The sequence below is a fragment of the Electrophorus electricus genome, chromosome 16, assembly GCF_013358815.1.
Source record: "Electrophorus electricus isolate fEleEle1 chromosome 16, fEleEle1.pri, whole genome shotgun sequence".
In the NCBI taxonomy this organism is placed as follows: domain Eukaryota; kingdom Metazoa; phylum Chordata; class Actinopteri; order Gymnotiformes; family Gymnotidae; genus Electrophorus; species Electrophorus electricus.
This window is the reverse complement of record NC_049550.1, coordinates 8,836,536-8,851,375: the sequence shown is the minus strand read 5'-3', so window position 1 is coordinate 8,851,375 and position 14,840 is coordinate 8,836,536. Positions and strand designations below refer to the sequence as shown.

The window sequence follows — 14,840 nt, the reverse complement described above, 5'->3', positions numbered from 1 at the left end:
TGTGTGTGTGTGCGCACGTGTGTGTGCGCGCGCGCAGAAAAGAGAATTGGAGAAATAATACAAACTCTAGAAAAACTGTTTATTATAAACTTATTAAACTTATTAAACTTATTAAACTTTACCTTTCCGTATTTTCCCACCCACCTCCTCTCTCTCTCTCTCTCTCTCTCTCTCTCTCTCTCTCTCTCTCTCTCTCTCTCTCTCTCTCTCTCTCTCTCTCTCTCTCTCTCTCTCTCCTCCAGGCATGGGCTTTGGGGACAAGACCAGTACATTCTGTGGTACTCCTGAGTTTCTGGCCCCTGAGGTCCTGACGGACACATCGTACACGCGGGCAGTGGACTGGTGGGGACTCGGAGTTCTCATCTACGAGATGCTTGTTGGAGAGGTGAGATCGAGATGGATCCATTTTTAACAATGGAGGTTCTTTATAACGTCTTGGCCCCACACCCAATTTGTCATTTATTTTTAATTACTGTTGCTTCAGACCAAATTGCTCTCACATATTAAATGAGCTCTCCAGCAACACATCACCATGAGCTGTTGTTTGTAAATAGTTTATATTGTTTACATATGCAGTAGAACCTTATCTACTTATTCACGACTGACTTTCCTGTTGTCTTTCGCCCTCTCTCTTCCTCTTTATCTCCATCCGTCTCTCCCTCTTTCTAGTCTCCATTCCCAGGGGACGACGAAGAGGAAGTGTTTGATAGTATAGTAAATGACGAAGTCCGTTACCCACGATTCCTCTCATCAGAAGCCATCGCTATTATGAGGAGGGTAAGAACCTTTTCCCCTTCAGTGCTCCCAAGCAGAGGTTGTTACTGTGATGTAAAGCACAAGGCCTGTATCACCTTGCAGGGCTTGGTTGGACAGTCACTGCATGACTTATTACATGGCTACATAGTAAAGAAATTCTTAATTTGACATAGATTGATGATTTAATGATTTCAAAATAATCATTTTATTACCAGTTGCAAGCTTTATTTAAAAATAAATGTAGTTCATCAGAACTATGAATTGCAATGCAGTGAACTGCTTACAGACGTAGACTAGCCTATATATTGCTAATGTTACATTACATATTTTCATTATTTGTACAGATTGCTAGCTAGGTAATGTCAACACTGGTAGCCAATTTCATTCCAGTGCTCAACTGAACATTTTTGTTGATTGTAAATGCTTAGGTTATGATGAAAGGAACGGGCTACGTTGAACAGTAACTGCCGGCAGGCTGTTTCACAGAGCCTTGTTATAACAAATGTATCGATATATGAGAATATAAGCAGTGACGCAGGGTGTGTGTGAAGTTTGGTTTTCTCATTGCGCTGGGCGGCAGCTCTTGAGGAGGAACCCGGAGAGAAGGCTGGGCTCTGGGGAGAAGGATGCGGAGGAGGTGAAGAAGCAGCCCTTCTTCAGGGTAAGAGACGCTAACTTCACCCACTAGCTTCAGCTGTCTCCATAGGTCATTGATATTGTTTGTTTGCTCGTGCCATTTAATAAATGTTGTTTCTGCAGCGTGACTTCTGCATGGGAGTGGAATCTGTCGGCTCGACTCCCTCCTGCTCTCCTTCTCTCTCCATTTCCCTCACTTTCGTTCTTTCTTTTTTTTTCTGCAGAGCATGGACTGGGAGACCCTCCTGCAACGCAAACTCCCTCCCCCCTTCGTCCCCTCGATTGGAGGCGAAGAGGATGTCAGCAACTTCGACGATGAGTTCACGACAGAAGAGCCCGCTCTCACGCCGCCCCGAGAACCACGTGTGCTCTCACGCAAAGACCAGGACAGCTTCCGTGACTTCGACTACGTCTCAGACCTCTGCTGAGCTCCACCAAGTATTTACTCGGGGGCGCAGAGGGTCAACGCTCACGCAGGTGTCATTTAGGACCAGTCGTTTTGTTTTTTCTTCGCCCACTACGACGCCGGCTTGGCTGCAAGAAGGACCGTCATTACCACTAACATTGTGACACAGCAAATGAAGGGCAGCCACTTTGGATGGCATGTGGATGGATTTTAGGGACACCAGAGTGAAGTTTGACAAGAGTTCGGCTGCGTGGAGCATTTGCACTGTGAAACAGAAATAGTTACACAGAAGGAGTAGGCAAAAGATAAGAAATGGTGTGTGTGTGTGTGTGTGTGTGTGTGTGTGTGTGTGTGTGTGTGTGTGTGTGTGTGTGTGTGTGTGTGTGTGTGTGTGTGTGTAAAATACAGCAAGACAATAACATAGACTGGTACGGGAAGAGAGTAGCTAAAGGCTAACACAGTCTTCCGTGATGATGATAAATGAATGTCTTTCAGACGGGTCTGACTTTCCAAAACCATCTCCAGGTCTTATTTCTGTCTTTACTTTGCAGCCATTCACTAACTGAAAACTGATACGGCAAGCAGCCTCTTCCCGACAAGGTGTTCGGATCCAGTGATTCCGGAATGCCAGTGATATGTTTGGAACCAGGAATGGAAATGCCTTAACTTTATATTCTGTCCTTTTAGAAATTGTTTTATTTCGACTCTTTTAAAGCATGTTAGTCATAAGAACTGAGAAGGATGCTTTGAGTTGATGTGATACGAAAAGTATGAAAATGGATTGCGAGAATCATGAATTAATGGTGCGTATACTGTTTATCCTGAAAGTTTCTAGGTTTTTCAAAGAGTTAAAACAAAATGATGCTTTAAAGTTTAAGACAAATTGACAGAATTTGGGTATGCCTCAGATACTTCAGATACCAACAGAGAGAATACCATCAGAATCGGTATGATACTACTGTGATTGTGGTCACTATTTAATAAAATGTAGGACAGGAAATCCCAGTTTAAGATTAAAATAGGGATTTGATATGTTAAATCGCGGTTCATGGTGAAATGTCGTCCAGTGCTACATGTTTGTGTTATAGAAACCAAAGCCTCCAAAACAAAGGTCTGCAATCATAACAAAAAATATGATTTAATCCCAATCTACCTAATATGTGTTAGGAAGATATCCAGCCAAGGCCAGCAGACTAAAACTCTTAATGAATAATGTCATAAAACGTGTCTGACACACAAAACGCTAACGGTTCCTTTTTTTTTATTCGTTTCTTATTTGAATGGGATGAGTTTTAAATTTTGGGGAGTTTTGGTCTTGGTTTTGTTTTTTAGACAGGGATATATAGCAAATTAATTGTGTCCTGATCCTGTATTTTTTATTTTAGTAAAATTTGATTGTAATCAATGTTTACTTTAAATATCTATTTTGGAATCACTTGTAAAGGTTTTTGCACAAAAAAAGGAGAATGTTTGATCTTGTTTCATATAACACAGGCATAAACACACTGTGATGATATTGTAGCGCAACGTCTAGTACATACTTTGCCTTTAAACCTGAATGTTTATCACTCATCACAAAATGAGACAGCTAATGTCCAGAGAGTAAAACAAATCCTGTTTTCCAGTGATTCTGAGGACTTTTTTTAATTTGTCTGGCTGCATTTCTGTGTATTATGTGTATGATTTATTACAAAACAAAACATTTGAGATGAGCTCTATTTATAAAGGCTTGTTGGAAGGACCGCACTGTTCTATTATAGTTAGGATGTAGTAGTATTATATTTAGCAGTTGAAAGAGATTTACATAGTCGTTACAAAATATGACTTTAGATAATGTTTATGAAAATGTAAACAGTGGTGAACCGATTTGAATTGATAACAGTGGCGCTGTAGTCTCTGTTGTCATCGGTCCTCCACTACGGAGGTGGTTTCCAGTCGCGCCGCTAGGGGGAGTGTTGCCTCTGCAGGAGTCGCTCCATGGTGCTACATTTTTCAAGATGTCGTCGCTTGAGCAGAGACTCTCCCGAATCGAGGAGAAATTGAAGCAAGAAAATAAAGAAGCTCGAAGACGAATTGACCTCAGTATCGACATGAGTCCACAACGTTCGTGCCCACGCCCAAGTAAGTGTACGGAGAACGTGGTCGGGCTGACACGAAGGAGACGGAGGGTTGTAGAAAGCGGGGAGAGAGAGAGGGGGGGGGAGGGTGAGGAGGTGTAACAGATGCTAGCTGGGCTAGCTAAGCTAACAAGCTACATAAACAAACGCGTCCTGCTATCTTTGAGCAGAGGTTGGTGTAAAGTTGACAGCTTGAGCGAATCTGTATTCGAAGGAAGTCGTCAACGTATAACTATGTAATGTTTATTTAAACAGTAGTTACATTCCAGCCGCAGTTTCTGGTCATTTCGTTTGCTAGGTTAGCTGTTAAATAGATTAGCAGGCCCTTGTCCCCAGTCAACATGACATGGCTCTCTAAGGTAGCTAGCTGTACATCGCACCTAGATTCCTTTATTTAAAAAGTCTCACATTTCGAAATGTATAAGGATTCTGATTGATTATGCGGTGGGGTTAATTACGCATTTTAAGGTAGAAACACGCCCAATGGGTAACAAAATTGTTAGCGTTTTAGCTAGCCCTGGCTATATAATTTGACCGTCATCAAGGTAAGCTTGGTAGACGTCTGTTATTAGCGAACATGCTAACGTTAGCTGATGTTGACTTGGCTGAGACTTGCCTGTACATTTGTCTAACTGGACTGTTTTAAAAGAGTGCCGAATTGAATTTAGACTTTTAACGACAAAAGAAGAACCGCGTCAGTCACTTCCCCCTTCATGAAATGTCTTAACAACCTCGGTAAAGCCATTACTGATCAAGGACTACTTTACGCAGCAACCTGGGTACTTTTGTTTTTTATGGAATACTACATAATTGGACAGTAAAGTCAGTTAATAAATGCTGACTTATAAAGCACTTTTAAAACAAGTGTTTGCCAAGGTAGTGCGTAAAGTATCTGAATCCACAGCAAATTTTATTTTTATTTCCGCTCTCACTAGCTTGCATACAGGCGCACATATGAAAACACACGCACGCACGCGAGTGTTCCCAAATGCAAGATTATAAAAATGTTTAACGTTTGGATCTAAATACATACAGGGATGATGCATGTTTTGATTTTAGCACGGAGTCTTATAAAGCCTCAGTGCTGCTAATGCAAAAGCACGACAACCCTTCTGTTTTAGCTGGGAAACAAGAAAGGTTAGTAAAAGCATCCAGGGTCGTTATAAGCCTGTCAGCCCTGCACAGTTTAGAGGCGTCTGTGCAGTCAAACATTTAAGGCAGTTTAGATTACTGAATAAGTTGTAAGCACACATTTTAATTCAACTGTAATGTGCTATAAATGACATTTATTTATGTGGTTCATTCTCAGAGTTAACACTATGGTCATGTCAGACTTCGCATGGCGAGAATACTGATCCAGTATAAGCTGTTGCTACTCGTATCGTACTGGAGTAAATGTATGTATTTGGACAATAGATATTCTGCATTATATTGCTTTAATGGTTAAACTGAGTTTTAACATTACTGAAGTGATGAAGTTCTGGTTTTCCCAGAATACGTTCCTGGGACTTTCATAGCAGTCAGTAATTGTTCGTTAATACGCCGATGTTTTGTTGTTGTTTCAAACGTAACCAATATAAAGCGCTTTATACTCTGGATTTTGGTTATTACAAAGTCTGTCTGCGCATCCATATTTTAATAAACAATAGTTTTGTGCCTTATTTTGGTCTCCGACTAGCTTGTTTGTGTTGTCACAGAAAACGGTTCTGTGGTTTAATATTTAAACTGATTTGTGCGGGATTTAAATAGTTTTTTGTAATGTGTTTGTGTGTGCGCGCGCGATCAATTGCTTTTCCTGCACGTGTCTGCGAAATGCGACTCTCGCCATGGAAACGGACCCACGCACGAGAACCGGGCTTTGGTTTCGTCCCGAGGGTTCTGCCGCGCGCACGTGCACTTCATCACGCTGCCCGCGCGACATCAAACCCGTTTTTCCGAGATCCACTAAATGAGCCTCTTTACACATTTTGCGTAATGTTGGTGACGGCTTTATTTGACCAGTTTATCAAATATAAGTTTATAGTTCAAGCCTATCCGAGTTGAATTCCAAGTAATTCGCTTTTCAAATGTTAGTTTGCGCATGCGTGTCTCCTTGTCCGAAATACTGCTGTGATCAGTTCTTTTTTTTAATATGGGTCAAAGGCGTGACGATGTTTCCGAAAAGTTACTTAAATCGATCTGTTAATTTAACTAAGATTTCTCTTGTTTTATTTCATAGTATTGATCCAAATTATATGAGCCTGTTAGCCGGATTTTGGGTTGGCAGTGTGTGTATAAACTCTGGCGTTCTGTAATCCTAAAAACGGGAAGAAAACATTCTGCATGTTGTACAGATTGTTGTCTGTGTGTATAGGAAATATGCGTCCAAATGAGTGAGATCAAAAGTATTTAAGCCGCCATCACTTCAGTGCGTGTGTTTAGCGAACGTGTGCGTGTGGGAGCGAGGCAGCGTGAGTGCTTTCTCTCAGTAATGAGCGTGTGTGTGTTTTCTCTCCTGTATCTAGTCATCGTGATCCAGCTCAGTCCTGCTCCAGCCCCCTCTCAGCGTGCAGGTACCATTCACTAAATCACCCTCTGCCACTGCAGTTCTCTCTCTCTCTCTCTCTCTGCACCCCCCCTTACTCTGTGCCCCTCCATCTCTCTCTGACTCCCCCTCACTCTATCTGCCTCTCTCTCTCACTCACTCTGTCTCGTCTGCTTCTCGCTGTCTCTTGGTTTGCCTCGCTGTCTGTCTTTCTGTTTTTTTTTCTCTCTGCTCCCCTCTGTCTCTCTCGCTCTCTTTCTGTCTTTCTCTGACTCTGTCTCTATGCATTCAGTCATGCACTCTCTCTCATACACACACACGCACGCGCACGCGCGCGCACTCAATCTTTCTTTCCTTTTCCTCCAAACATTCCTCCACCATCAAACATTTTCCACCTGTGAACTTTTACCGTCTCCAAACTTTCCCAGCCACAGGCCTCTGTATGTCACGGCTGCACTTCATCTCTTATTAATTTGCGCAGTACATTCAGGGACGTGGGGAGGGCTTGGAGACCCTGCCGTCTGCCTGCATCACTTTGGTGTGACCCTCTTCCCCTCGCCTCCTTTTGGCTCTTTTGACCCTGCTTTTTTCACTCATTTATCTCAGCCACTCTTACTGCAACCCATCCCTGTCTCTTCTGCTAGAGTGAGTTTCAGTGGCAGAGGTGTGCGCGCGCGTGTGTGTGTGTGTGTGTGTGTGTGAGTGGGTGTGTGTGTTGTGGTGTGCGCGCGGGTGTGTGTGTGTGTGTTTGTGTGTGTGTGTGTGTAACTGAGCACGTGGGTTGGGTTGGAGAATGTATTAACTCATTTCAATGGATGGACAGACACTGTGCATGTCGTAGCTATAACTGCACGGCTTGCCTGTGCGCGCGCACACACACACACACACACACACACACACACACACACCTGCTCATGTGGGTGTGCATGCACGCACACACAAGCTAACACAACACACAGGGCGTGTAATGTGGTTGGTTGCTGCTGGATTCCGGCTAGTCTGGCCCTGCCTCCTCTCTGAATTGCTCTGTCTGTTTGTCTTTCTGTTTTCGGACTGGCTGACAGTTCTAAAGCTGTACATGTATGTGCACGCGTACGTGCACACGCGTGTCCTGCAGGTGTCTCGTTGTCTTGTGCCTTGCATTGACTAACCAGCTCTAACGTCTCTTCCACAGACAGGATCTCCAGTAGAGGATATCAGAATTACAGCATTATTTATCCCACCCTCTGTTTTCTTATGCACATTTCACTTCTTATTTCCTGTAAGATCTGTTCAGTTAGTACAACTCGGTTTTGTTGCAGTGTTGCTGAAAGCTAATGATTCCAAAGCTTGCCTGAATGGGCAACAAATCACTATAAGTCTGAACATCATTAACAATTGGACTCAAACGGCAGCAAGCATTGTCCTCCACTGCTGTTAAGTGTCCAGTTGCATGCTGGGACATGGCTAGTATGTTTCTTAAAGTACGGTGTAGTGGAGTGAAGGGTCTAATCACCGAGGCAGAGAATCACAGTTGAGCGTTTCAAGGACTTCATCTAATGCATATGATCATTTTAACAGTGGACGACATATAGGTCAAGAACCTAGAAATTAATCTGAGTGTTCAGTCATGAGTTGCAAGCTGTCCCCCCTCTCTGGTTGTCCTGAGAAAAAGACACTGCGAGCACTGTCTGACTCTCTCTCTCTGTCTCTCTCTCTCTCTCTCTCTCTCTCTTTCTCCAGCTTTGCAGTTGCCACTGGCAAATGATGGTGGAAGCCGCTCGTCATCGTCGGAGAGCTCGCCCCAGCACCACTCGTACCCTGGCAGACCCCGACACATGCTCACACTGCCCACCCCACCGTACGGCCTGCAGAAGAGCCTGGAGAAGTACGCACCACACACACACACACACACACACACACACACACACACACACACACACACACACACACACCCTTGCGCTGTTCACATTAGAGATTAAACGCTTTCCTCTGCTTGCAGTGCCGAAATAGACCAGAAGCTGCAGGAGATCATGAAACAGACGGGTTACCTGAAAATGGACGGCCAGGTGAGACCCACCAGAGATCTCTGCTGCAGGTCATAGTGGTGATGGCGGTGAAGTTCTGTAATCCAGTGGATTTGAGCCTAAATTAACAAATTGTGACAAGTTATTAATGACTTAATATTAATGACTTAATTGGTGTGTGTGTGTATGCCAGCGGTACCCTGCAGAGGTAACTGATCTGATCAGCGAGGGCGAAATCGGCAGTGGCACCTGTGGGCAGGTGTTCAAAGTGCGCTTCAAGAAAACAGGCCACATCATCGCTGTGAAGGTGGGCGCTCTCTCTCTCTCTCTCTCTCTCTCACTCACACACACACACACACACACACACACACACACACACACATAGTGGTGCCTACCCGGCCTGACTGGTCTTAGCCCTGAAAGCGACCTGCATTTCCACAGTGATGTGCTAAATTCTGACAGCCCTGGAAAATCCCCCCCCAAGTCTTGTGCGCATGTGCCACAGTGAACTCTTTATAACAGATGTTGTTTATTACTTTTTTTTTCTGTTAATATTCCGGTTTCCCACACATCGGACACCCTCCCGGTGAATAATGTTGTAGTTATTATTTATGAACTAATTTATATATTCATGAGAATTATAATGTCAACATGTGCGTCACATCCTCGTGCATGGAAAGTGACCAAGTTCACAGCAAATTAATAGTACAGAGGAATAGAAGGTTTTGATTGGGGCGGGGGATATGGCAGCTGGTAGATCTTAGGCCAGGCTGAGCCTGAGCTTACATCTCTTGTTTACACCTGATTTCAGATCAGTATTTCCCCTTAAGTGTAGAGTAGGGATTTATCTCTCCAGACCTGGGGGCTCAGGTCAAGCACACATGATCCAGCTCCTGAAGTGCTTACTAACAAGCTGATGAGATGGATGGGGAGAGGTGCAGGGTGGTGGAGCGCATTTTTGCACTGGCTGTGCATAAACGCTCTTGCAGAGAGGTGTGTGTGTGTGTGTGTGTGTGTGTGTCAGTGTCACTAAATCAGTAATTAAGAATGCCCATTACTAAAGCCAGAAAGAAAATAATGTTTGCTAATTACATCACAGCACATTGGTAGAAGTAAGTGGGTAGGTGTATGTGAACCATGAGAGATGCATTTAAGTGTTTTAATAATGTTGCACGGCACTGCACGTGTTCCTGCAGCAAATGCGGCGGACGGGTAATAAGGATGAGAATAAGAGGATTCTGATGGATCTGGATGTGGTTCTGAAGAGCCATGACTGCCCATACATCATTCAGTGCTATGGAGCTATAGTCACCAATGTGAGTCTCTCTCTCTCTCTCTGTATCACTCCCTCTCTTGCTTACTTTTTCACTCTCTTGCTGCCCATTTGTCTCTCTTTCCACCTACCTACACACACACACACACACACACACACACACACACACACACACACACACGCGCGTGCACGCACGTGCTACCTCATCATGTTCCTGTGTCCCGTTTCCTTTTTTGCATCCCACTCATTTATCAGTAAACAGTCATTAGGTATCAGGTAGGCTTCAAGTTTTCCATATTGCTTTTCAACTACAACTCCCATAATGCTCTGCTCTTAGACGGACGTGTTCATCGCCATGGAGCTGATGGGGACATGTGCAGAAAAGCTGAAGAAGAGGATCCAGGGCCCCATACCAGAGTGCATCCTGGGGAAGATGACTGTGGCGGTGAGCCTTCATCCCGCTCTTCGTCCTCGCTTTCTACTTTAAAACACTGAGGAATGTTTCACCAGAACTGCAGTGACCTGCGCCCAGGTGTCTGTTATTGAGAACCCGAGTGTTGTCCCTGTCGCTGTGCAGATAGTGAACGCTTTGCTGTACCTGAAAGAGAAGCACGGCGTGATTCACCGAGACGTCAAGCCGTCCAACATCCTGCTGGACGATAAAGGCCAGATCAAACTCTGCGACTTCGGCATCAGTGGACGCCTCGTCGATTCCAAGGCCAAGACCCGCAGTGCAGGCTGCGCCGCCTACATGGCGGTGAGGGATTTGGGACACACGCACGCACACACACACACACACACACACACTCACGCGCGCACACACACGCTCGCGCACACACACACGCGCACACACGCACACAAACACGCACACAGGCACAGGCACACACGCGTGCACACACACGCACGCGCGCACGCACACACACACACACACACACAGGTTCATTGACAGATTCTCTGGTGTGTACAGTACATGTCTCATTACTATTAACTGTACTGATTGGAACATTCTAGTTCATTGCTATAGTATTAAAATTGTACACACACACACACACGCACGTAAAAATGTTCTAACTTTGCTTTTACGCGTGTGCTTTCAGCCTGAGAGAATAGACCCTCCAGATCCAAGTAAGCCTGACTATGACATCAGAGCCGACGTCTGGAGTCTTGGCATCTCTCTGGTGTGTCTTCCATCTGCTTCATAAATCATTCACAGGCTCCCACACACAAGATCACACACACACACACTCACCAGGTCCACCTTAGAAACACCTACGGCCCCTCCACTCATTGACCACTTTTAACAGACACGCGTGTATTTCCTGCCCTGTAGGGACGTTTTGTAGGTGTACAGCCTCTGTAACATATAACACGTTATTGCACATCATAGTGTTATCACATTAACCTCAGCATGCTCTAGATACATGTTTAATGGTTTAAATTCTTAGGTGTCCCTATCAAGTCCATGTGCTGCAGGCTTCTCTTGGTTTTAACCCTTTTTTGGACTAGTACTTTACCTCCACTTACATTGTTGGCCTAGTATAGTAAAGTTCCATTAATAAGCTTTTAGTCTGTTGTAGGTCATTTGACTCTGGTGTTTATCATTTTTATTTGAACTGCTTTTATTCGGTATGCGTGAACAGGGCCTTATTTCTTGATTTCTGATTGTAATGTGATGTATCGCTCCTCCTGTCCTGTAGGTGGAGCTAGCCACTGGGCAGTTTCCATATAAGAACTGTAAGACAGACTTTGAGGTTCTGACCAAAGTGCTGCAGGAGGACCCTCCTCTCTTGCCTCTTAGCATGGGCTTCTCTCTGGACTTCCAGTCCTTCGTTAAAGACTGGTACACACACACACCCCTACACTATTCTTAACCTGCTGTTGTTGTTGTTGTTGTTGTTGTTGTTGTTGAAGTCCTTTGTTGGTGCCTGTATTCCACACACTCTTCCCACAGGCTTGTCTTAGACCTCTTTCCCCAGTATTAAGTGTGTTCCTTGTCTTCGCCTTTACAGCCTCACGAAAGATCACAGAAAAAGGCCAAAATACCACAAGCTGCTTGTAAGTGCCTCCCACTCCCTCCGGGAATTCTTTTGCTACACATCATCCGCGTGCATCCCAGGCAGTTACTCTCCATGCAGCCCTGCCACAGAACTGAAACACAACTCCTCCTTTTTAACATTGCACAGTAACTAATACACCGTGGATCCATATGCATTACCACTTCCTGTATGAATCATGCCTCTGATCTCTGTGCGTGCTGTTGCAGGAGCACAGCTTCATCCGGCGCTACGAGGTGCTGGAGGTGGACGTGGCGGGCTGGTTCCAGACCGTGATGGAGCGCACGGAGTCTCCGCGCAGCAGCCAGTGCTACAGCCAGCACCAACTCCACTCGCTCTTCAGCAGGTAGCCAGCAGAGGGAGACAGAGAGACGGCTGGAAAAGCAGAGGGAGATGGACGAAGAGAGAGGGTTGTACGTGAAGGGGCAGAGGAACGGAAAGTGCTGGTTGAGGGAGGGGTGGAGCGCTTGCTTGTGGACATTGAGGCAGATGGATGGATGGAGTTTGAAGAGATGGTGGGAGTCTGACTGACAGACAGACAAGGGGCAAGTGTGATGTAAATTTGAAAGAAAAAAATTTGTTTATTTTTGATTTTTCTTCGTTCTCATCCACCAGCCTATCAGGACGGACATTAGCGTTAGGAGTCGCTAGTCGCGCACATTCGCATGTATCCCAACGCATATCGTGTCATACAGTTCCCCTATGGACATAAGCTCTAGACCACCGCGTAGTGTGGAGTAGCCACAGATGGGTATGCAGCCCAAGGAGACCCGTTGGTGGCTGCGTTCCGTCTGTGTCTGTGTGTGTGTGTGAGAGAGAGAGAAAGAGGGAGAGAATGGGAGAAGTGGACAATGTGTGGTCATTCTGCATAGTGTGTGTACAGTAGTGATCATATCGATAAGAGGTCATTCAGCCTTGTGCTCTCTAGGTTCATATCCTCCATAGCCCCTTACTCAGGGACTGAACAGAGTAGTCAGACAGCACTGAGCCTGTGTGTGTGTGTGTGTGTGTGTGTGTGTGTGTGTGTGTGTGTGTGTGTGTGTGTGTGTGTGTACTAAGTCTTATTAGACCTACATTTTACTATATGGCAAGTCCTTCCTATCCTATACAACACAGAATAGCTGCATGTCCTTGGGTATTTATTTAAAGGGATCAGGAAAGGACTTGGATAGTATTCTGAATAATGTCTGATTTTTATGTGTGCTACTTACAGGGCATAAAATAATATGATGCTAACACAGCATTTGAACTTGGAAGTAGTACTATCATGGACGAATATTTTGATTGACTAAGTGAAATATAGAGATGTTTGCTGAAGGGATCTTGTTTTATCGTAAAGAGAAAATACAAAAAAAATTAGTTTAGCTCGTAGCATTTTTATATAGCCTATATTTTATACACACCTCAGGAGTGTGGGAGGTATGCAAGCGGGGCAAAGATGGAGAAAGCAAATCCATAAATTGCTTGTTTGGAAGAATTGATGTCATTTGGAAGACGTTTTGATAAAACGACCGTCCAACAGACTGCTTAAAGAAGTGATGGATGAAAAGGAAAGTTGTCGTGGTGAGCAGTGGGCGGGGGGGTGAAGAGCAGGAGAGGAACGCAGCCTACGGCCGAAGAGAGGAGGCTGAGGACAGAGTTGTGGTCTTGAATAATTATTTCTTGAAGGTGACAGTGTCTCAGTGGAACAGTTTTGCACTGACACCCAGTGACACCAGCAAATTCTCGTGACTGCCACCTCCATCCCACCCCCATCTCTTCCCTTTCTGTCGTTGTGCTCGTTCCACCAGTGAATCCATACGTCGTTATCCTGCTCGATGTGGTTTCCCTCGGAACGTTGGCGTTCCAGGAAACCTACGCGATTCTCCCTCCACTTTCCACCACGGCAATCCCAGGCAGCCAGTCCTAACGCACGCGCCATCCTCTCAAGAGCCTCCGGCCCCTTAAAGCCAAACCGCACAACAAGTGCATTGGTGGCAAAAAAAAAAAAAAAAAAAAAAAAAAAAAAAAGGCAAAAAGGAGAAGACGCAGCTGGACTAGGGAGGAACAGGCTCCGGAACGTTGGCTGGAAAGCAGTGCGCTTTATTGATGGTTAAGATGGAACGGAGGAATGTTGAGGGCCGCGGACGAGGAAGAGAGAGGGGAATAGCAATGTATCACAGGAAGGCTTAGGGAGGTATCAGAGAAGGGTGCGGGCATTTAGCGAGCGAGTTGCTTCAGGAAGGTGAGCATTAAGGCACGCTGGTCGGGACGTCTCACTAGTGAGAGGTGTTGCTCGTTGACTGTTGTGGTGAGCTGAGCTAGCTGGACATTGCATTAAAGCTTTCAATTGTTATCAAACCAATGTACACCAGTGTAATTTAGGGGCACGTTTTGTTTTTATTTTTAATGTCTTATCATTTATCGAATCATTTATTTTAGATTTTTATTTATTTATTTGTTATTGCTGCTACTTTTGCTTTAGATGCTGCTGGCAATTATTTTGTTCCCGAAAGGACAATAATCTTTGCTCTTTTTTTTTCCCCTCCTTTTTTATTTTCGTTTTCCCGAAACCAAAAACATGAAAAGTTGCAATGTCTGCACATATTACCAAATACATTTAAGGATTAAGAGAAGAAAAGAGGAGATGCGTGGAAGCGGAAACACATGCTAAGGGTGTCTGTACATCCTCAGCGTAGCTAGCTAGTGTAGAGACGTCACCACGACGCCAGCCCACCGTTCACAGCTAATAACAGTTGGTAGAACAAGTATTAGAGGCGCGCAGTAGACACGCAGTGGTCATATCTATATATTAAGAGACGTATTTCACCGTTAACTGGTAGTCATTCAGCTAGCTAGGTGTGTTTGTTGTCGTCGCTCTAAATTGTTCCGTCCTGTGGTGGATGTAGTGAAGCTCCCTCCCCTTCTTGTTTTGAGTATATTGTCATTTAGATGGATGGATCAGCAAAAGGGAAATTTTAATAACTTTTGTGTTTAGATGGAGTTGGAAAGAAAACACCTAGGCTGTTGGCACTATTCCTTTCCATTGAGTCTACCACATGTTTGAGTATATCTGCAGTAAAAGCAAT

General features: G+C 44.7%; 2 protein-coding genes across 5 annotated transcripts in view; both read left to right on the top strand.

Annotated features, from left to right (window-relative positions):
* Positions 1–3,426, top strand: part of pkn1a (protein kinase N1a) — a 39,634-nt gene extending 36,208 nt beyond the window's left edge. For all 3 annotated transcript variants that reach the window (XM_035534948.1, XM_035534946.1, XM_035534947.1), the window contains exons 19-22: positions 243–385; positions 670–777; positions 1,337–1,417; positions 1,617–3,426. In XM_035534948.1, the coding sequence (XP_035390841.1) occupies positions 243–385; positions 670–777; positions 1,337–1,417; positions 1,617–1,820 (536 nt within the window). In that variant the 3' untranslated portion in view covers positions 1,821–3,426. The remainder of the gene's footprint in view (positions 1–242; positions 386–669; positions 778–1,336; positions 1,418–1,616) is intronic.
* Positions 3,427–3,791: 365 nt separating this feature from the next.
* map2k7 (mitogen-activated protein kinase kinase 7) lies at positions 3,792–13,753 on the top strand. Of its 2 annotated transcripts, XM_027014810.2 has the most exons (12): positions 3,792–3,919; positions 6,420–6,467; positions 8,162–8,306; positions 8,421–8,487; positions 8,639–8,752; positions 9,642–9,761; positions 10,056–10,163; positions 10,296–10,475; positions 10,816–10,896; positions 11,416–11,558; positions 11,728–11,773; positions 11,982–13,753. In XM_027014810.2, the coding sequence occupies exons 1-12, from the start codon at positions 3,796–3,798 to the stop codon at positions 12,120–12,122; spliced, it is 1,317 nt and encodes a 438-aa protein (XP_026870611.1). In that variant the 5' UTR covers positions 3,792–3,795; the 3' UTR covers positions 12,123–13,753. The 2 variants fall into 2 exon arrangements, with proteins under 2 accessions (XP_026870611.1, XP_026870612.1); XM_027014811.2 differs by lacking the exon at positions 6,420–6,467.
* Positions 13,754–14,840: the final 1,087 nt, after the last annotated feature.

Coding starts and splice junctions, on each gene's coding strand:
- map2k7 (XM_027014810.2), top strand. CDS start 3,796: ATGTCGTCGCTTGAGCAGAGACTCTCCCGAATCGAGGAGAAATTGAAG. Junction 8,753..9,641: donor GCCACATCATCGCTGTGAAG/GTGGGCGCTCTC, acceptor GTGTTCCTGCAG/CAAATGCGGCGGACGGGTAA. Junction 11,774..11,981: donor CAAAATACCACAAGCTGCTT/GTAAGTGCCTCC, acceptor GTGCTGTTGCAG/GAGCACAGCTTCATCCGGCG.